This window comes from Schistosoma mansoni (assembly GCF_000237925.1).
Source record: "Schistosoma mansoni, WGS project CABG00000000 data, supercontig 0049, strain Puerto Rico, whole genome shotgun sequence".
Lineage (NCBI taxonomy): Eukaryota > Metazoa > Platyhelminthes > Trematoda > Strigeidida > Schistosomatidae > Schistosoma > Schistosoma mansoni.
The window spans coordinates 1,442,093-1,464,286 of NW_017386028.1; the positions used below are offsets into that span (position 1 = coordinate 1,442,093).

The following is a 22,194-nucleotide window of genomic DNA, read 5'->3' on the forward strand; positions in this document are numbered from 1 at the left end:
AATGTAGTGAATCAAAGCGACTAGTCATGGACAAACAAGGTAATACAATCACTGGGATTCAAGTTCAGAGGAATAGACTGGTAGAATATTTCGAGGAACTCTTGAATAGACCTGATCCATTAAACCCATCGGACATCGAAGCAGCACCAACAGACCTGTCAATAGATGTCACTCCATTAATGATCAAAGAAATAGCATCCATATGTATTGGCTATTTAAAACGTGTGTCCTGGATTCCACTGCCAACCATCATCTATCCCTACTTATAATGCTTGTGAATAAGTAGCAATATTGACGCAATTAGATCAGGATGTTGGTGAGCAAATTAGAAACATCAATGTTAAGGTTTAAACAGGCAATATGACATGAACAATCTAAATAATTGAACTTAATTGGTGACTAAACAAACAGATGTCATAGTTCGCTTAAAATGGTATTTTTGTTATTCATAACTTAATGAAGAAAGAAAACCATTTAATTAGATATCAGGAATAGGTTCTTCCAAAATCTAATGACTTCAGTATTCTATCATCTGCTCGAAAAGCTAAATTGATTGTTTTTTGAATAAATTCGCTTTAAATTCTGTTTTTTTTCTGGAAATATAATCCTTACAACCTCTCATCGCGTGTTATGATTCAAGTTTTTCTTCGGACTTATCGACTTTTATTAAATACATTATTGTTCATATTAGTTCATATATCTTAATGTTACCTTTTCATTTAGTTAATCTGTCATTCATTTCGATCTTTTTAGCTTATACATATACATAATGTCCTTCATATGGTTTAACTTTTTCAAACAACATTTGTAGATAGCTTTTGATTTGAAATTGAATTTCCTGAAATGGGCACCACATTTTGTATTTATCAGTTCGATTGCTCCAGTGGAACGAGTTATATTGATCGGAGTCCTAGGAATTCACATTTTCTTACTCTCGGACACCTCTCTTCGTGGCTAAGCCAAGGTCTGGTAAATAAAGTGAACAGCTTGATATTGGCCCATTTAGTGCAAATTGGTCGTAGTGCCAGTATAAACCAATCCTTTTCAATTACTTATCTGGTCAGTAAGTTTTTACCAAAGCTTGTCAGACCTAATATCCTCCAAATGACTGAAGCGGTAGCCATCTGGATTAAGAAATCTGAGCTATGTATACAAAAGAAAAATCTTCAAACTCTTCTCCTCCCCTGACCAACCTCAAGGTCAATTAATCAATAGTTATCTTAGCTATTGAATAACCTAATTTGACTATTTTAATTACGACCTTTCGTAGTCAAATGTAAGCCATGACCAATGGAGTTCAACCGAGTCTGCTGTGAGATGGTAACTCACTGAAGACAATAATGGCGCGATTTTATGCATTGACTGATATATATTTATATTACACGTATGATACCGGTGCCTACTTGTTTCAGTTACAACTCAGCATACACTTTAAAGCCTTTTAAATCATTGTCGGAATAACTAAGCATTTTCTTGCTCGTCAATTATCTGTTATTTTTGATAAAACAGCTATCGATCGAGTTTTACCAAAGTAACGTTTGAATTCGGCTACAAATATGACTGATACTTTGTTAGACATTAAATAGGAATAATATATTTGCAAAATCTCAGCGAATGAATTTGAAGTCCAACGTTTCGCCTGGCAATCTGGTTCCTTGAAAAAACTTGGACCAGAGTGCCAGACAAAACGTTAGATTTACTTCAAATTCATTCGCTGAGATTTTACAAATTCATTCGTTGAGATTTTACAAATACATTCTTCCTCTTTAATTCTCAAATGCTATTTCCAGTCTAGTTGACCTTTTATTTTTATATCTAAATGTTCTTAGCAAGTATATAGTGTGTGATCAGATTGTTCGAAATGTATTGCGCTGATGTATATCACAGTTCTGATAATCTTCGTCTTCTTATTACACTATCGAAATTTGTTAAAAAAGACCAATTGCTTTAAATGCTGTTACACCAACATGAGCATCTATCGAATTGTTATGCCCCAATAACAATAGTGAACGGTAACTTTGAGATCCATTTATGAACCAATATTACGCATATAATTTTTATCGTATATTTGCTAAATAATTAAACTACTCATATTCATGTTCCTTTCATAGTGAGCTTTATTTTGACCCTTAGACTGTTATTGTACTATTTACCATTCCTGAGTTATACCCAGTCTATTAATTACTGCTCCCCCTATTCACAACCACATTTGGCTAACTCTTGTACAAATGTTATTTTCTATTTTGTTGGTACGATGTGGTCAGTCTGTTTGGTATATAAACTCAGTATGTTTGAAATACAAGAAATCATACTGCAGAGGCTTTTATTGGTGTTCTGGACTTAACTGGTTGGGCTAGGCAGAAAGCAGGACCGACTGCTCGTACGGTTTTCGTATGTCACTGTTCCAATCGATAATTCGCTGCTCTCTAATTGGTGGTCTTAACACATCATACGTTAGTAAGGCATCCACTCCGCCATAAGATAGATAGATAGATTATTAAACAGAGTTGAACAGTAAGCATTAAAAAAATAATAAACATTATTTCAATGTGTCACCAGAACGACGATTACGTCCATCAGTTTTAATGAACTATGGTAGATAGTAATACCGCTTGAAATAAAAAATGATAAATCAACAGTTTTTGATTATTGACTGTATGAATCAATTTTTTTTTACGATACTTTGCATATCCTGTCAACAAGGATACTTTCACTGAACTAATGAAAAAGAGATTAGACATTCAATACATACTAAATATTTGAGTAAAAGGAGTTTATATATTATTCGCAGTCAGATTTCTGTCAGTAATGACAGTGATTCATTAAATGATTCTTTTTTATGTATAACTTTTCTTCAAAAAGGAAAAAAACTCAGTTTAATCATAACAAACTCATATGAGCACCGGAAGAAAACACGATCATAAATTGAATCTAAATCATTAATCATATATTAAATATTATTACTCATAATGAATTAATATAGAAATCTTAGCAATATAGATGCTTAATCTCTCCTTAAATAGTTAATTTGTGACACTGAGTGATTGAAGCTTGAATCATATGAGAATTAATGGTTCCCTCATGATTTTAGATGAGTTATTGATAGTGTATGTTAGCTAGTTGAAAATCTAGGTCTATAGTTTGATATTACCGTCTATCATCAAAATGTCATAAATATTTGTTTTTCAAGCGACTACTTATAAGTAGTATAGAATGACCATTATTTTTAAAATATACACAATTGTTATTACTGTTCATGAACTACATCTAGCAAAGTATCTTTATATCGATGAGTTATTTTTTTATCGTATACGCCAGGTATCAATTTTCAAAAATTTTTTTTACTATGATGTCCTCACTTCGGTATAAATCATTAACAAAACACTTTTAGTCTACTAGATATAATAGAATAGGTTAATCATATTGTGGTGCGTGGTACTGATGTCGATTGATATAAGTAGTATGTATCATTAGTCGAAAGACAAATACCTGAATGTAGAAAGTCAATTATGGGACTCCTCGGCAGTGCGCATCCACGATCCCGCCTCGCGAGATTCGAACCCAGGACCTAACAGTCTCGCGCCAGAGCACTTAACTGGTTAAGTGCTGGTAGGACAAAACGGTCGTCCAGTGCTTCCAGGTTTTTCATGGTGGTCTAACTTCAATGGACTCATGATTTCAACTATGAAAAATACTGTTTATCCTTTCAAATACTTACTTTATAATATCTTTGATGCTTGCATAGATTTCTGGAAAACAAAAAAGAGAAAGAAAAAAGAGTATACCTTGTTACACATCAAACGAAAATAATCATTGTTTCAATTACAGAAGAAGAAAAAGCGATGTAATATACTTCAGAGATCTTACTGTGTACAGCCTTTGTTTTTTTTTGTTTCTTGTTTTTTGCAGGAAATAATCACGTCAATACCTTCAAGGAATAAATTTTTGGAAAATAATAATTTATCTATCATATGTTCGATCTTGTTTTTAATGCTATTTCTTTATCTAGTAAACATACAAAATACATAATTTGTAATTAAAATTCTCAACAGGTAATTCTTTTGACCAATCAAAGTTCACCCTCTTAGGTTTTTTCCCCTTTTATAATAACATCCACAAATTTAAGCTGGTCGAAGCTAAATTTGTTTTTCTGACAGAATTTTGTTTATGCTTATCGTACGAAGTGTATGATTTATTCCATTTATTGATAAAGTATTATACAGGCAGTGTAGAACTTAATAAGCAAAGATGAATGATGGAAAGAAATGGTATCCAGAATGTGCGTTTCGTCCTATTTGGGACTCGCCAATATGGATTTATCTGCGTCTCAGAGTTGATGTTCACTCTGGGACTCGAACGCAATACCGTTCACTTTTTATATTTCAGGAAATAATAATTAGAAATTACTAAAGAGAATTCACTTCACTGTACTTTCTTTGTTATATAACTTGGTTAGTTTAAGACTGAGCCAGAGTACTTAGAGAACAAAATCTGTGTAAATTGTTGCCATAATAATACCATATTATTTTTAAGTATGCCATAAATAGATCAATTTAACTCTGTATTTGTAACATTAACTGTTCAAGTAAACATTCATCTTGTGGATTATTAACATCGCTAATACACAAATAACTCAGACTGACTATTTTATCAAACGATTATCAATTGTTACTTTGAATATCAAAGTGGGGAACCGTCTTCAGCCGGTGATTTTTGAAGAATCTTCGCTTTCATCTCGAGATATCATCATTCTTCTAAATGAAGATCTTTTAACTCCCAAGACAGAGTTTAAAATGGTTTAAATGATTCTTTGGAGTAAGAACGTTTTTAGAAAGTTTACTTTCAAGGTATGATATTGCTGAACCCATTTCAAACCCTCCTCTATCCGATCTTGGGACAAGCAGTACCCTCAGGAGATCTGTAGAAAGAGTTTGGTCGCATGACAATGCATATTTATTCATCCTATCACCATTAATCTATTCCATATTTTACATGTTGAAACATTCGTTTCCTTGTATAATCGTTTTATAACCACTTTATCTAAAAAAAAGTCTTATTGCCTTCCTTAGTTGAAGTTATGTTATATGCATGTCTTAATCTATTAAATAATACAATACAATGAACATATGTTCAGATTGCGTGCAACTGGCTTTAATTATCCAGTATACAGTTATGTTAATGAAATTTTGATACGATTCCCTTAAATCATAATTTTAAATAAGCTTACTATAATACATATAAAAAAGCTTCGTGAAACATCGTCTAACTGTTTAATTTATTATCATTATTCAATCAAATTATTTACCAAACACTCTAGTACATACCTTCTCTGATTTTGACTAATATAGTGTATCAGAAGGGGGTTTCGTGGAGATTTTAGCAATTTTTATATAGTTGAGATCATGAGTCAATTGAAACTAGGTGACCATGGAAAACCTGGAAGCACTGGATGGCCGTTTTGTCTCGCGAGGCGTGATCGAAGATGGGCACTGCTGAGGAGTCTCACAATAGGACGAAACGGCCATCCAGTGCTTCCAGTTTTTTTCCATGGTGGTCTAGCTTCAATTGACTCATGATCTCAACTACCTCATATAGTATATCAAAGTCACTACTGACTATCTTGTACTTTTATAGCAAACGTAGACCTACGTAGGAAGTTTAGATATAATCGAACAAGCAAAATGTTCGAGAGTCTGAATCAAGTCCTAATTAAAAATTAAGAAATATAAATAGGTGGTCATTATTATCATCATCCTGTTCATCAGTGTTTATGCCTTATTGAGTATGAAGCTGTATATAGTTACTTTTATTGTATGTTATATTACCAAGTAATTAATTAAATATTACACTATTCATTGATCATAATATTTAAACGTTTTTCATTATTGATGAGATCCAAATTGCTTAATTTTTAATAATCTACCAAAATTATCAAAGATGGATAGTGGTTCGCAGTGGAATCCAGAATGCACGTTTCGTCCTATTTGGGGCACGTCAGCTGGATGTACCTGCATCCCAGAGTTGATGTTCACTCTGGGACTCGGACGCAATACCGTTTGCTTCAAACGACATCACGTTATCCACTTAGCTACTGAGTCCATCTTTGCATATAAAGCTTGTGGCTTCAAGCAATATCGAGGCAGTTCTCACAGGATGCAAATATATCAATAAGAGACTGACCAATTGAATTCCTAAATAATAATGGGAAATTAAAAGTAAACAACACCATGTGAACTACCAAAATTAGGTTGTAAATTGTAGAGTTTATAAACTTTATTTAAATCACAATCAACATTGTAAACTATTTTAGTGTTCTGATAAGTTTACACTGTTTTTCTCGTCTAGATGTATGATAAAGGAGCCCGGTTTAAATCATTTTCCAGTAACATATATATCATTACTGTAGAAACTGATATCGTAAGAAAATCTCTATATATTACCTTGTATAATCGATCTCGCTCTACCATCTCTCTTCTACGTTTGCTTGCCTACAGAAAATATGAAAAAAATTGAAAAAAAAATTAATTCAATGAATTAAAATGTTACCTAATTAATTTTGAAATAAACATCACCTCATGAATAGTACGTTCAGGACTGGAGTTACATTCATTTATTCAAACAAGATTTAATCAGATTTTAAAGAATTAACACGAATTATAATCCAATGTAGCATGTTTTGATGTTCAGTAGACTATATAGTTAAAAATATTGGTTGAAGTTAGACATTAACATCGTTGGATACCATCCGGCTCAGTGGTCTATCAGTTAAGTGCTCTGGCGCGAGACTGGCAGATCCTGGGTTCGAATTTCGCTCGCGAGTTGGGATCGTAAATGCCCACTATTGAGGAGTCCCATAGTAGGAAGAAACGGCTGTCCAGTGCTTCTAGGTTTTCCATGGTGGTCTAGCTACAATCGACTCATGATTTCAACGATGAAAATACTGAAATCTCCACAAAACCCCTTCTGATTAAAAATATTCATTGATTTACTTGTTAGTTTTTTTCCATTGACGTTACCATGACAGTATTCTGATCCAAATATTTCTGAGATATAATAGGTAAAACTGTGTTGAAGGCATATATTTATGTCTTGGGTCGCGCGAAGTTTCACCAATAACAATACCGTGTAAACCAAGGTAATACAGTGACAAGTGAACTGTTACCAATACTAACCTCTAACTAATCATGGTCAGTGAATATTAACCTCCTTTTTCGTTATTTTACAGAATTAATTCATACTGAGTTCAATATACAGGATATGTCAAATTCCGTTTGACTTCCTCAGACAAGTCATAAGACGAATCAAAATAACATCGTTAGCAGCTATAATAATACGCATATCTCTATACCAACCAATTCGGAATATTTCGCAGACTTAAGGTTCACAGATAAAGAATGTGAAGTTAACCAGTTGTTAGATGCCGCTCATCAGTCGTTTTAGAGAAGAACATTTTAAAAACAGTCAAAAGGGATCGATTGTCTCTAGAGGTAAATATTTGTTGCTCGATCATTTTCTCTCAACTTCAGTCGGTGAATAGCATCACCATAAGAAAAATCAAGATTGCTCACAAATTTGATGAAAGATCGATGATTACCAGAAATTGTTACAACATTGTAACTTCCCGTCAAACACTAACAGTTCGAAGCTGATTACATTTTTTTCAGGAGTGCTGATTACTATAAAATATGCATGCAAAAATGTTGTTACTTCAAGAATATATGTACTACAAGTTTCACACACTGACAGAAGAATGTAGATCAACATCTAACCTGACTGGTAGATAAATATGTTGGGTTATACTTGAATGTTTATTTATCAAAGTCAGTGTGACATCATAATGCTCGAGCTGACCGAACACTGTCACAGCAGTCTCAGGCTAATATCAAATGTTAGTTGACTGATGCATCATCTCGAATACACTAGAAGGGTGTGTGAATACTTAGTGTTGAATGTCGGCTTATCAAGACTTCTCTTTCTGTCTACTCCAGCAATTTCTCTGTTACTGATAATGTGAAATATCGTGTTGCGAACTAACTTGTCACTTCGACAGATAGACTTTCGAGACTAATCCAAGCGTGAGTAAAATGACGTGTGCTCCACAGCAAATACTTCCTAATCTTCACTCGAATTCATTTTAGGCTATATGACAACATTAAATGATTGTTCTGTTCTCTGGTTACTCAGTTTATCAGACAAAAGTCTTGGAAACAATAGAAAATAACTGATAATCCGATGTTCACAGAAAATAAAAGTAGTCAAACCTTGATGGTCAACGATTTGCAGTTTATCGCCTACCTACATAATTAGGTATACAAGCTCATTCAAATCAGTTAGGATTTTACTAAACAGTTTACAGACAATTTTGCAACGTAGAAAGGGTGATTGGTGAAATGTAATCCAATAGTTTTATCATTAAGAAACTCGGACTGACGAGTATTTTCACTGTACATCATAGAACATTGTATCAAACACTATAAGGATTATGATCTATCGAACCTAAAGAGCATAAATGATGACAAATTTTGGAAGAAGTTGGGCTTCAATGCACTATTGAGGAATATTTCACAGCTTTAAACTCATGTGCAGTGAATTAAATAACATTAATATTGTCTATATGATTTAGAACACACACTGCACTGCAGTTAGTTTGCCTTAAATTTATATTAGAACATGTATTAGTTGTTTAAATTTTCACACTGACATTTATGACTGTGATTGATCAGTTTCATATTGGCATATGTTCATGTTGTATATATTGCCCGATATAGTCATTAAGTCACAAGCATTCTAATCAGAGATGGATGTTGGTCGGTAGTGTAATCCAGGACACGCGATTCTAACATCTAAGGTATATGAGTTAAATTTTACTGGCTTTTTTGATTCAATGACTGATTGAATGAGGCGATGATGTTTGTAGGAAACAGTAGTGAGTTCAAGTCACGAAGTGAACATCCGTTAAAGAATGAAGTTAGATCCAACTGACGAGTCTTAGATAAGAGGAAATGCATGTTCTGTATTTCCCTTCAAGCTATTATCTGTCTATACTTATATTAGAATAGTTTGTGTATATTCATAGTCAATATTATCAAAAGTAGTCTGTTTATTTTATATTTGAAAGTGTAAACCTCAAACAATTATCTGTAGTAAATGTCGATGATAATAAATATCACGTGCCAACGTTTTCTCTCTTTTCTTTCCCTTTATATGAACTTTATAATACAAGGAACTAAAACGAAATATTAAAAATAGTCTAAGCAATTCAAAGCATTTTGGAATCCGGAAGGGAAGCGGAAAAGAGGAAGGCCAAAGAACACATTATGCCGGGAAATAGAAGCAGATATGAAAAAGATGAATGTTAACTGGAAAGAACTAGAAAGGTTTTCCCAGGACAGAGTAGGATGGAGAATGCTGGTGTTCGGCCTATGCTCCCCCACGAGGTGTAACAGGCGTAAGTAAATAAGTAAGTAATTCAAAGCATTATGAATTGAATTGTTTCGTTGTTCTTTTTTTGTTGTTAAGTAACGAAAATACATTCTTCATATACAAGATATTATCCCATTCAATATGACGGGAACATTTATAATTCTTTAAGAATAATTTAGCATATATTAATTATGTAATAATTCTTACTTTCTATTGAATGAATAAATAATGAAAGGAGAAAAATAAAATTTTTGTGTAAATTATTGTTGCTATGCTTTATTTATCTTGTTCAAGTTTTTCTTCAAATGTTTCTTAGTATTTGGTTTAGAGAGATATTAAAGTTTGTTTAATCTCTAAATGATTTCATTAATTAACAGAACAGTTTTTCTGTTCTATAATAAAACTTCATACTATCATTTAGTTGTTTTATAGTTGAAATCATGAGTCCATTGAAGCTAGACCACCATGGAAAATCTGGAAGCACTGGACGGCCGTTTCGTTCTAGTGTGGGACTCCTCAGCAATGTGCATCCACGATCCCACCTCTCGAGATTCGAATCTAGGACCTATCAATCTCGCGCACGAGCGCTTAACCACTATACCACTGAGCCGGCCGGCATCCAACGGTGTTAATGTCTAACTTCAACCAATCCACAATATTGCGCCACCGTCTACCATTGTCTTCGGTGAGTTACTATCACATAACTGACCCAGTTGAACTCCACCGGTCACTGCTTCTCACTGGAACTCCAGAAAATTTAGTTAAGAATTGAGCCAAAAACTTCAAGATACTATTGTTGGAAAATTATCTTTACATCACTGAGTTTGAATTCGGTAATTAATGTTTACGAATTTCATGAATCTATGATATAGCACAACATTTATATACGACGTCATAGAAGAGTAACTCCATCATTCTTCATTACATTTAATATAATTGTACGCAGATGTAACAGGCAATTATTATAGATTATTATTTATTTATCAAACTTTTGCATTTACCTACAAAAAATTTACACAAATATACGATGATGATGATGATGATGATGATGATGATGATGATGATGATGATGATGATGATGATGATGATGATGATGATGATGATGATAAGTAACACTAACAAGTAGTATTTAGAACTAGTTAATATAGAAATAATAGTATTTAGAACTAGTTAATATAGAAATAATAAAATCTGTAATACAGGAATAAACCTAAAAATCTTACAAAATATACAACCTTAGCTTATTCATTATTTATATTACCTATACAGAAATACATATGTGTAACTATAACAATCTTCACAGAATGTAGTTTGTAAGTTTAGATTGATCCAATTATTCATCAAATCATTCGATAGATTTTTTTTCTGAAAATAGATCACTAGATCAATGACTTTCTGGCTTTACCAACTTCAGAAACATCATCTTTAAGATATGATTCCCTGGTAAAATAATCGAGGTGTATTATCTACTGAAATGATGGAATTCCTGATAAAGCGGAAAAGTGAAACCTAAACTCATACATAACTGTTTACTTAGAGCTTTTAAAATTTTCAAAAACGTATGGAAAGTGGGAGTCTACCAATGAATTTCTATTACTAGTAGGTGTAAGTATTCAAAACCACCAATTGTATAAAGAGTGGTAAACTAAAACAATCTATACCGTCAATGATTTCCATATACAGTATGGTTTCGTGTAATATACTTTAAAGCAGGAGATAATAATCCATGTTATACCTGTTTATTGGCTGAAATCTTTATAATTTTGAGTAGAAAGCTGGAAAGTAATATCACAGATTACATTTCTATTGATTTACTTATGGTATCAGTCAGTCAGTCACAACGTAGAACTTCGTACGTACGTACATCAGTTCGAGTTGCCATACCACATTAGCACAGAGATTCAGTTGTCGATTCAAATCCCATAGTGATAGAAGTATAAACATTATACTTATGGTATAGGTAAAAATGTAATACGAAAAATTATAAATATGTATAAAATTCTATACTTACGTCAAAATACAACCAAAATATAAATGTCAAATGAGCTAATACATATAATATGCAGAACGATACGAAAACATCTCTTTCAATTCTCATCATTAGTCGACGTTTATGTTGTTCACGACTTTTGGATTGTAATGCTAAAGCTATCCATGTTTGCTGATTCAATTGTTGAGATAATTTCTGTGAATTTTGCCTATCGACAATTTGTTTATCATCATTTGAAGTGATATCACCATTTGTAGATTTTTCTATCTGTATTATCAAGGGATAAATACAAAATTAATTTCAATAAGATAAGAAAGAACATGGAGTTCAGCATTTAGATAGTGACTACCAGGATTGCTTTGTATTCAACTGTTAAAATCAGAACAAACACATACTACCCATGATATAAATGCTGAAGTGTATGTACAAATGGCGCATTATCAGAATGGGTTTTTTGTGGAGATTTAGTATTTTCATAGTTGAAAGCGTGAGTCAATTGAAGCTAGACCACCAGGGAAAATCTAGAAGCACTGGATGGCCGTTTCGTCCTAGTATGGTACTCCTCAACAGTGCGCATCCACGACCTCGCCTCGCGAGATTCGAATTCAGGACCTACCAGTCTCGCGCCAGAGTACTTAACAGATAGACCACCACAGCCATCCAGTGGTTGCAGGTTTTTCCTGGTGGTCTAGCTTCAATTGACTCACGCTTTCAACTATGAAAAGGAGCATTGTTTATCATTATCTTTACTGTGACTTTGAAAATATTATTACTATTTTATTGTTATTACATAGATTCTGTAAATGGAAATATCCCTCTCTTTTTTGGTTATTTCTCATATCCCAATGATTTTATTGATAATTGTTTCTGATTTCATTTCGTTTCTTTTCATTCCTCTAATACACTTATTTATTGTAACGAAATATATCTACTTATATTACTCTGTTGACCAGCGATATTTAAAAAGACAGTGATATTTTTCTCTCTGGGTAAATTTTAATTGTTTTGATCGTTTATTACGTATCAAGACTACTGCTTACACTTTGATTGAATTTATTTTAATTAAAGTATTCGCTAAGAGTATCGTTTTGCTTTGTTTCTAAATTAGTTTGTCGTCGTACTTTTGAGTACATTGTTTCTATTGTAGTTGTTAGCACTTTTGGTCCTAATAATTTACTTTTTTTCAACTTTTTTTAGTCATATGTCACTTTTGTCTCTGTGTACTATAGTGTCTAGTTTGTATTTAAAAACATTGGATCGATGACTGAACAGTGCAAAAAAGCAGTTGCTAACGTCCGGGCTGTCGATACCCCGTTGAAAGCGGCGTGCATTGAGATGGGTGCTAAGGCTCGTATCATGAAGTTTGCACGATTTTGACGTCTGCAGCTTTCAAACGGTTCAGTAAAAAGGGTTGTGTATGGCTTTGTCAGCAGTGCTGCTCGGACGCAAACAGCTTGCTAAACGAGGCCATTTCAACGGTGAACGCTGCTAGCAAGCGCACTAGCAAACAAGGTCGGGACACATGGAACAGTACTCACCCTGCCGACACACAATTCGATCTGAAACCACCTCAAATGTAATCGGTAACAAATGACTTACATCGCTCAACGGAGAAAAAACCGACTTCAAAGAGGCCTGTCCTAAATAGAAACCCAGGAAAGGAAGTTTCCTCTGTACCCGTCCTTTAAATGGTGGTAGGCAGGAAAGGCCTAAAAAAGCCCAATCGCAAGGTCAGATCAGTTTCTAACAGGAAACACAACCCAACTGCCCGATTCGTTGATAATCTTCCAGAATCACACAGTATGCTTGACGCCACTATAGCTGCTACTCCAACGAAAGTTGATGAATGAGTACAGGTCGTAAACAAGAAACGATATAAAGATATAAAAGAAAATGCAACCCTTCAAAAAGTAGCCGTGTAATTAAAGACTAGTCACTTTTACAGGTCATTTATTTTTCATAGAATCAAAGAGAGTGAAAGTCTGAACCTAAAATTCGTTCTGAGCATGACATTTGGTTGATAAAACAGCTACTTAATCAGATTATGCCACAGGATATCTCTGGAGTCACCTTGCTAAATGTGCATAGACTGGATAGTCAAGGGAACTTAAAACCGAATCAAACCAGATTGCTTAAAGTAGTATTTATGTCTCCTAATGAACGGGACATAATTTGACAGAATCGATATAAACTAAATAGTTCAGGAGTTTTTGTTCGTAAGGATTTGCCGCTCGCAGACCGTGTCAAAAGACGAGAGGCAGAAAAAGAACAACAAATTAAGTTAGAAGCTGGCGAAAATGACCTAAAAATTGTAAATTTTCGAGTTGTGAGGCTTTGACAGATAATGATGCTGAAGCCAGTATGGGTGCAGCACGAAGCTATTTAAATAGGCTTCGGATCTGTTACACTAATTCCCAAAGCTTTCTCAATAAGCGGTCGAAACTGAGTGTACAGATTGACTCTAGCAAGCTAGATATAATCGCAGTCACAGAAACTTGGCTGACACAGCCTATAGATAATATGAATCTTGATTTTGAAGGTTTTACGTTGGTAAGACCCAACAGAATCCAGAAGCGTAAAGGAGGGGGAGTAGCTCTATTCATTAGGAATACTATCTCATTTGCCATTATCGACAGTGTATACCACGAGAGTGAGACGTGTGAATTAGTTACTTACCGCTTAAAATGCAAGGGACAAGAGCTGTGGATTGGTTTGGTCTACCGCAGTCCAAGCTGTGAGGTAGATGAGGTTTTGCCAAACAGTCTAAATACTTGATCACAAAGTGGTTCATGTGTAATTCTTGGGGACTTCAATACACCTACGGTAGATTGAAAAAATCTGAGAACTGAATTGTCAGAAAGTTCCGTCGAGCAGGAACAGTTATCACGTGTACCCTAGTTCAACATGTGAAACAAGCGACTAGGTACGACCCTGAATCTGAATTATCGTTACTAGATCTCATAATAATCCATTATGAGGATGGCATCACGAACCTTGATTACATTCCATCCCTAGCTAAAAGTGATTATGCAGTTCTAACCTTTGACTTCCATATAGTTATCAAAAGCGAGCACACGTCAGCCCAACCCAGACCTAACGTCTGGAAAGCTAATATACAAGATATTATACATTCAGCATAGTTGGTAGTTTGGACAATAGAACCAAAGTTCCCAATTGAAACAGCTTGGGAGGTATTTCGAAATTTATACTTAAACGTTACTGCACCCCACACCCCTTGGACTACACCAAGGGTGCTGAGAAACTCCCCAGCATGGTTCGGTAGGGAGGTTCGCACTCTTCTCCGTAAAGCCATTAATAATAATAATAATAATAATAAGAGAAGAATGTGGGATAGATTCAGAGTACTGGGGACTAATGAGACAAAATCTCAGTATCGAGAAGCTCGGAATACTTGTGCCCCGACCCTCCGTAAGTCTAGGAGGTTGTGCAAAGAGAGTGTTGTTAAGGAATTTATAGAATGTCTCGAACGCTTGTATTCGTATATAAACCAAAGGACGAAAAGAAGAGGTAATATTCCATCACTATGGGAAGACAATAATGCTACATCATTAGTGGAGGACGACTTTGGTAAAACTCAAGTATTCTCAAACTACTTTAACAATGTATATACTATCGAAATACCCTTCCCGTCAGTCCATACAAATCCCCCCACACACGCACTGGACAACGTGACCATTAAAGAACTTGATATCTTTGGTCTGCTAAATAAGCTTGACATAGGCAAATCGACGGGACCCGATGAACTGAATCCTGGGTTACTAAAGGAATTAGATAACTTTGTTGCAAACCCTTTAAGCATATGCTTTAATCTATCCGTAATCCTGGGTTGTTTACTAAAAGACTGGAGGAACGCCATAGTAAGTCCTGTCTTCAAAACAGGTACGAAATATAAACCTAAGAATCACCGACCAGTTAGCCTAACTAGCGTGGTTGGTAAAATTTTAGAAAAGATTGGTCAAAAGGAGCTGTTTAAATATCTCGACGAAAACCGGATTCTTTCAGAAAAGCAGCATGGTTTTAGAACAGGTCATTCCTGCCTCACTAACTTAATAGTTGCTCGTGAAAGCTGGTGCGATTTCAAAGACCAAAAGTTACCTACAGACGTATCCTATAATGACCTCAACAAAGTTTCTGACAAAGTTCCCCACAACCGGCTGTTATATAAGTTAAGAAATGTCGGGTTTGGAGGCAATCTATTAATGTGGATAAAAAACTTCCTAATTGGGCGCCAACAAAGAGTACGGGTGAACTCCGAATTGTCGAGTTGGAAAACTGTACTTAGCGGAGTGCCTAAAGGTACAGTTTTGGGGCCAGTATTATTCCTCTTGTATGTAAATGACTTCCCTCGTCTCCTATCATCATCGGTCTTGCTATATGCTGACGATGTCAAAATATGGAGGGCGATAAGAAGAAAAGGTGATAACTTAGAACTTCAAGATGACCTGAAGAAATTATCTGAATGACCTCAAACCTGGAAGCTGCTGGCAAATACTCCCAAGTGTATTGTGATGCATATTGGTCATCAAGGTACGGATACATACACAGTGAATAACATTGAACTATCTATTGTCCAGACACACAATGACTTGGGAGGCATCGTTAGCCGAGAATTAAAGACTACTTTACACTGCCGTTCATACAAGCTGCTAACCCTTGCCTAAAAAAGACAGTAAACCTTTGGAAAAGGTTCAGAGAAGAGCCACTGAGCTGACTGCCGGAATAGGGAAGTTCCCATATGATGCTCGACTGGCTAAGTTAAACCTATTCCCATTGTCATATCGAAGAACTAGAGGTGACTTGATTATTGTTTTCAAATTATTTAGTGATAAATTTGCCTCTGATATGCCCTCATTTTTTCTTATCTTCCAAAATAGAGCATTTACTAAGACACTTAAGAAAAATTCACAATCCCAGGACAAATTACTTGTCAGATGACTATCGACTTTCCTATCCAATCATCAACGAGTGGAATTCATTACCTCAGCACGTGGTTGAGGCTCCATCCGTCGACTCTTTCAGGAGGAAGTTGTATCAGCTGAGAGACCATCATTGCCAGGACTAACACAGGCTATCAAGCCTCCTGTTCTTTCCAAAATGTAACTTAAACTGAAACTGTTAGCGTTATAATCCACTGTTAAATTGATTTTATACACCATTTTATTTACACACATCACGTAAGCATCAGACAAACTTTTATTGTTATTATCAGAAGAGTCTAGCTTCAATTGACTCACGATCTCAACTCTATAAAATTTTATTGTTATTGTTTGTACTATACAACTTAATATTATAATCTTTCTTTTACGTCATTTTTGTTTATTGTTCATATTTCCCTATAAAATTAATAGCTAAATTTCATATCATTAAAATAACCCATTGTACTATCCGAATAAAGAGAATTCAGGGAAGAAAATTTTCTGTTCGACGAAATCATTTACTTAAGTTGTACATTCGTATTTATAGTTGCACTAGTTCGAAGGGAGGTCAAATCAAAAACGTACTACGGAAGCGTTGGAGATCCACTAATTCAAGCCCGAACTTTGTGTGCAAAAACGATACGTTCACCCTCTTATCCTTATTCGGCTCTAATTTCCTTTTTTTTCCTTTTTTATACTAGTGTTTTGTAATTTTAAGCTGTAGGCAGTTATTATCCTTGAACAAATTTTTATTATTATTATTATTCAGCTGACCTTTATGTTTTTCGTTTATTTTTCTTCATATCTGTCATGCGAACAATTATCTTTCATAATTTTGACCCATAAATTATTTTCATCCTTCTATTCTCCTCTAACCCCCCGATTATTACGTAATCTTCATTTGATATTTAGAGTCTCGAATCACTTTATGATGTAATCTTTCCTATCCTTACAAGACATTTATTTACCGTACAGCTACGAATATACAACTTATATATATATGCATATAGATACTATTGTACAGTTTGATAATAAATTCTTTGAAAAGAGATCTATTTTCTGAACTTTATGTTTTTAATGTTTAAATGGTACGTTTGGTGACAACATAAAACACAAATACGAAGTAATGCAATGTAGAAAACACTTGATAATTGATTTACTTAATGATACATTGTGACTTAGGGAAATATAGTAAACCAGAGAGACCAGTCAAGGATAAACAAGGTAAGATAATCACCAAAATTCAAGAACAGGGGAATAGATGAGTAGAACACTTCGAGGGACTCTTGAATATACCAGCTCGGTTAAACCCATCAGAAATCGAAACAACATACACGGACATTCCTATAAATGTCACTCCAACAACGATCGAAGAAATCAGGATGGCCATAAGACAAATGAAGAGTGGGGAAGCCGCTCGACCTGACAATGTACCAGCTCGAGAACTGAAGAATGATATGGAAGTTCTATTCATGAGGATGTAGGAGGAAGAACAAGTTCCACGGACAAAGTGGAAATAAACATGACTGATCAAGATACCAACGAAAGGAGATCTGAGAAAATGTGAGAGCTACAGAGGAATCACATTACTGTCAGTACCAGGAAAAGTTTTCAACAGAGTGCTGCTGAACAGGATCAAAGATTAAGTGGGCTCCCAAATTCGTGATCAGCAGAGTGGATTCCTTACGGATCGGTCGTACGCAGACCAAATCATGATACTACGGATTGTCGTTGAGCAATCGATCGAAAGAAACTAGTCACGATACATCGAATTCCTTCACCACGAGAAAGTGTTTGACAGCATGAATGGGAGAAAATTATGGAAACTTGTTCAACACTATGATGTGAGTATTTGAGAAGATCGTCAACATCATATGGAATTCATACGACAGATTACATTGCAAAGTCGTGAATAGAGTCAAGCTGGCAAATGAATTCCAAGTGAAGACTGGTGTCAGACAAGGCTTCTTACCCTCACCCTTTCTCTTTCTCCCGGTGAAGACCTCTACATCTGAGGGGAAGCACGGAGTAGAATGGACAGCTTGGGTGCGTCTAGACGATTTGGACTTCACAGACGACCTACTCCTTCTATCCCATACACATCAACAAATACAAGTCAAGACAACCAATTTAGCAGCAGCTGTTTCTGCATGAGTGGACTTCATACATACACAATGGAAAACACAATATCCTGAAATACAACATAGAAAACACCAACCCAATCTCACTCGATAGAGAAACAAACTCTGGAAAAGGTGGAAACCTTCACGTAACTGGACAGCGTCATCTATGAAGAAGGAAGATCTGATGCAGATATGCAGGCAGTAATTAGCAAAGTGAGGGCATCAATCCCAACAGTTAAAAGAGATCTCGAACTCAAAACAACTGTGTGCAAGCCAATATGAAATCCAGAATTTTCAATACAAACGTCAAGATAGTCTTGTTGTATGGAGTTGAAACGTGGAGAACTATTACAACCATCATCAAAATGGTATAAGTATTTATGAACAGTTTTCTACACAAGGTACCCAATGTCCGTTGACTGCATGCCATCGGCAAAAACCTACTGTGGCAGAGAACAAACCAGCTTCCATCTGAAGAGGAAATTAGGAAAAGACGTTGGAAATGGATGGGACATACATTGAGAGAATCATCATACTGCATCACGAACAGGCGCTAACTTGGAATCCTTAAGGGAAACAGAAAAGTGGAAGACCAAAGAACACACTGTGTCGAGAATCGGAAGCAGACATTGAAAGGATGAATAATAATTGGAAAGGATTGTCTAGAACAGTGTTGAATGGAGAATGCTGGCGGGCGGACTATACCCCTTCAGAAGGGGTAACAGGCGTAATTAAGTAACAATGTGACATGTACATAACTATATAAATAACAATTGCGTTTACTTGTTAACCATTCATTAGTATTATCAATAACGTTTCATACTAGTAACCATTGAACAACAAAGAAATATTTTTCAAGTAGTTAATGTTTTATGATATCCACTAAACTATCCAAGTACTTTAAAAATATATTATACAGGAAGATAAATAAATAAACGATACTGACCTGGATTAAACTTGTATTATTTTTAACATCAACATGATCATCTATACTGGCATCATTTATTTGTCTAGATGTTACGTTGACGGTAGAAGAATACGGAAATGTTAATCCTTTATAACGTTTCATAAACGAAAATTGGGGATTTGTTGTTTTTAAAAGATTTTTTGTAGTAAGCTGTTCGAATTCTGCATCACTTGGTATTAATGTGACTACTGCATGCCATACACTAACAACACATAATATTGCCAATGACATTAATACATATTTGTCCTGTAAAAATGGTAACAAACAATTTTTTCAATAAATGAATTCATGAGTCGATATAAGCTAGATCACCACTGAAAACCCAGAAACATTAGACGGTTGTTTCGTCCTAGTAGGGACTCCTTAGCATTGCGCTTCCATGCGGGACTCGAACCAAGGACCTTCGGTCTCGTGCGCGAACAGTTAACCTCTGAGCCACTGAACTGGCACTCAACGGTGTTAATGTCTAAAATATGTGCTTAAAAGTATATGATATTCATTTTGTCTTCTTTTTAAGGTTTGATGCTGGCTAACTCTATTAAATAGTTTTAGGTCTTTCATAAGAACTTTTTCACAAGACATTTAAACGAATTGTTTAGTCACTGAACTATACGGTCATTTATGAAGATAACAGAACAAAATAAATTTAGAAATTTAATAGATCTAGATTTTGGTTTATTATGTTTTAATGAAGTAAATATCGGGAAAAAATCTATTATGTTTTCTTTAAAACATTTATCTGTATTATCAGAAGGGGGTTTTGTGGAGATTTCAGTAACTTTATATAGTTGAAATCATGAGTCGATTGAAGTTAGACCACCATGGAAAACCTGGAAGTGCTGGACGACCGTTTTATCCTATTGTAGGACTCCTCAGCAGTGCGCATCCAGGACCCCGCCTCGCAAGATTCGAACCCAGAACCTATCGGTCTCGCGCGCGAGCGCTTAATCACTAGACCACTGAACTATTCACAAAATTTTCATGTTTTATAAGTTTTGAATGCAGAAAAGTATTGAACCTAAAAATAGACTTGAAGATCAGTATAAAATATGTGAATAGTATAAAGATATTTTTTTATTTTTCACCATATAGGCAAATATATTGATCTGCTTTATCACCTCAAAATATACCTACCAAGCTCACTGTTACTGTAAAGAAAATTTTATCAGATATACTGATAGGTGTTTTAACTAGCGAGTTAAGGAATATTTCTGTTTGGTGTTTGAAAAGAGTCAAATGCACTCAATAACCAACTTCTGTGAGGGATTGTGAAACTCATCTATGGCATTCATAGTCAATTATCTCACTGTATCATATTTATCTAGTGATTTTCAGTCCAAGCCCAGACAAGTGTTAGCAATGTGTTTGAAGAAAGAACACTAATCTTTACACTCAAAAGAATATTTTCAGTGGCTTTTATTTCTTTATTTACCATCAGGATTTATTAAACGAATTTAACCTTATAAGCAAAGATGGATAGTGGCTAGCAGTGGAATCCAGGATGCGCGTTTCTTCCTATTTGGGACTCGTCAGCTGGATGTACCTGCATCTCAGAGTTGGTATTCACTCTGAGACTTGAACCAAGTACCTTTCGCTTCAAACACCATCGCGTTATTCGCTTAGCTACTGAGTCCTAATAGCCATTTGCTTGTGCAATGGGGTGAAGTTTGAATTCTCTTAGTATTGTTTGTTTGACTCTTTTCATTGATGCTTAGGACTGTAACTTGTGAATTAGGGCAATATCGAGGCAATACGCACAGTATGCACATATGCCAATAAGAGACTGACCAGTTGCAGTCCTAAGTATCAATGCGAAAATTCAAGCAAACAATACTAAGTGAATTCGAATTTAACCTTGTTCATTGTGTTTGTATGTCTACTCCACTTTCATGTATTTTTTTTATTATTATCGAAATTCAGATGTTTTGGGGGAATGTAGTATGTTGGCACTACTTAAAGTTTACTACTGACTATTTTCTTTTATTTATATGATACTTTTAATTTTAATTTCCGGGTTTATTTATCAATACTGTACTATCAGCAACAGCGTTTTATGGGAGAAGACAAACCAGCAGGTTCCAACTGAAGAGGAAATTTGGAAGAAGTTGGAAGTGGATAGGACATACATTGAGGAAATCACCAATGTGCATTACAAGGCAATCCCTAACATGGAATCCGAAAGGGAAGCAGAAAAGAGTGAGGCCAAAGAACACATTGTGTCGGGAAATAAAAGCAGATGTGAAAAGGATCAATGTTAACTGGAAAGAACTTGCAATGATTGCCCAGGACAGTGTTGGATGGAGAATGTTAGTGTGCGGCCTATGCTCCTCCACGAGGGGTAACAGGCGTAAGTAAGTAAACTGTAGTCATTATTCTCATATCTATTATTAGACTTATTCATAAACAAGATTTGAGCAGAATATCATAAATTCATTCTATTTCGTCTGAATCTCATCAGCTACTTACAACCTGAGGCATTTAAAAATTATAATTACAAAATGTATTTAGATTTCTTATAAGAAAAATTTACCTCAGCTATACATTTGTATTTATTATTATATGGAAAAAATATGTCTATAGAAGGATAGAAAAGATTGCATCATAATTGTCCAGAGGTCAAGCATTTGCGAGCGAAACTAATAAGTCCTGGGTTCAAATCCCGCGAGCAGGATTGTGAATGTGCACTGCTAAGGAGTCCCATACTAGGACGAAACGGCCGTTCAGTGCTTACAGGTTTTCCATGGTGGTTTAACT

General features: G+C 35.0%; 1 protein-coding gene across 1 annotated transcript; it reads right to left on the reverse strand.

Moving 5' to 3' along the window:
* Window positions 1-2,539: 2,539 nt before the first annotated feature.
* Window positions 2,540-19,671, reverse strand: Smp_149590 (hypothetical protein; the record flags this gene model as incomplete). Its single annotated transcript, XM_018790622.1, has 4 exons — window positions 2,540-2,590; window positions 6,441-6,488; window positions 11,435-11,680; window positions 19,420-19,671. The coding sequence occupies 4 exons, from the start codon at window positions 19,669-19,671 to the stop codon at window positions 2,540-2,542; spliced, it is 597 nt and encodes a 198-aa protein (XP_018646135.1).
* Window positions 19,672-22,194: the final 2,523 nt, after the last annotated feature.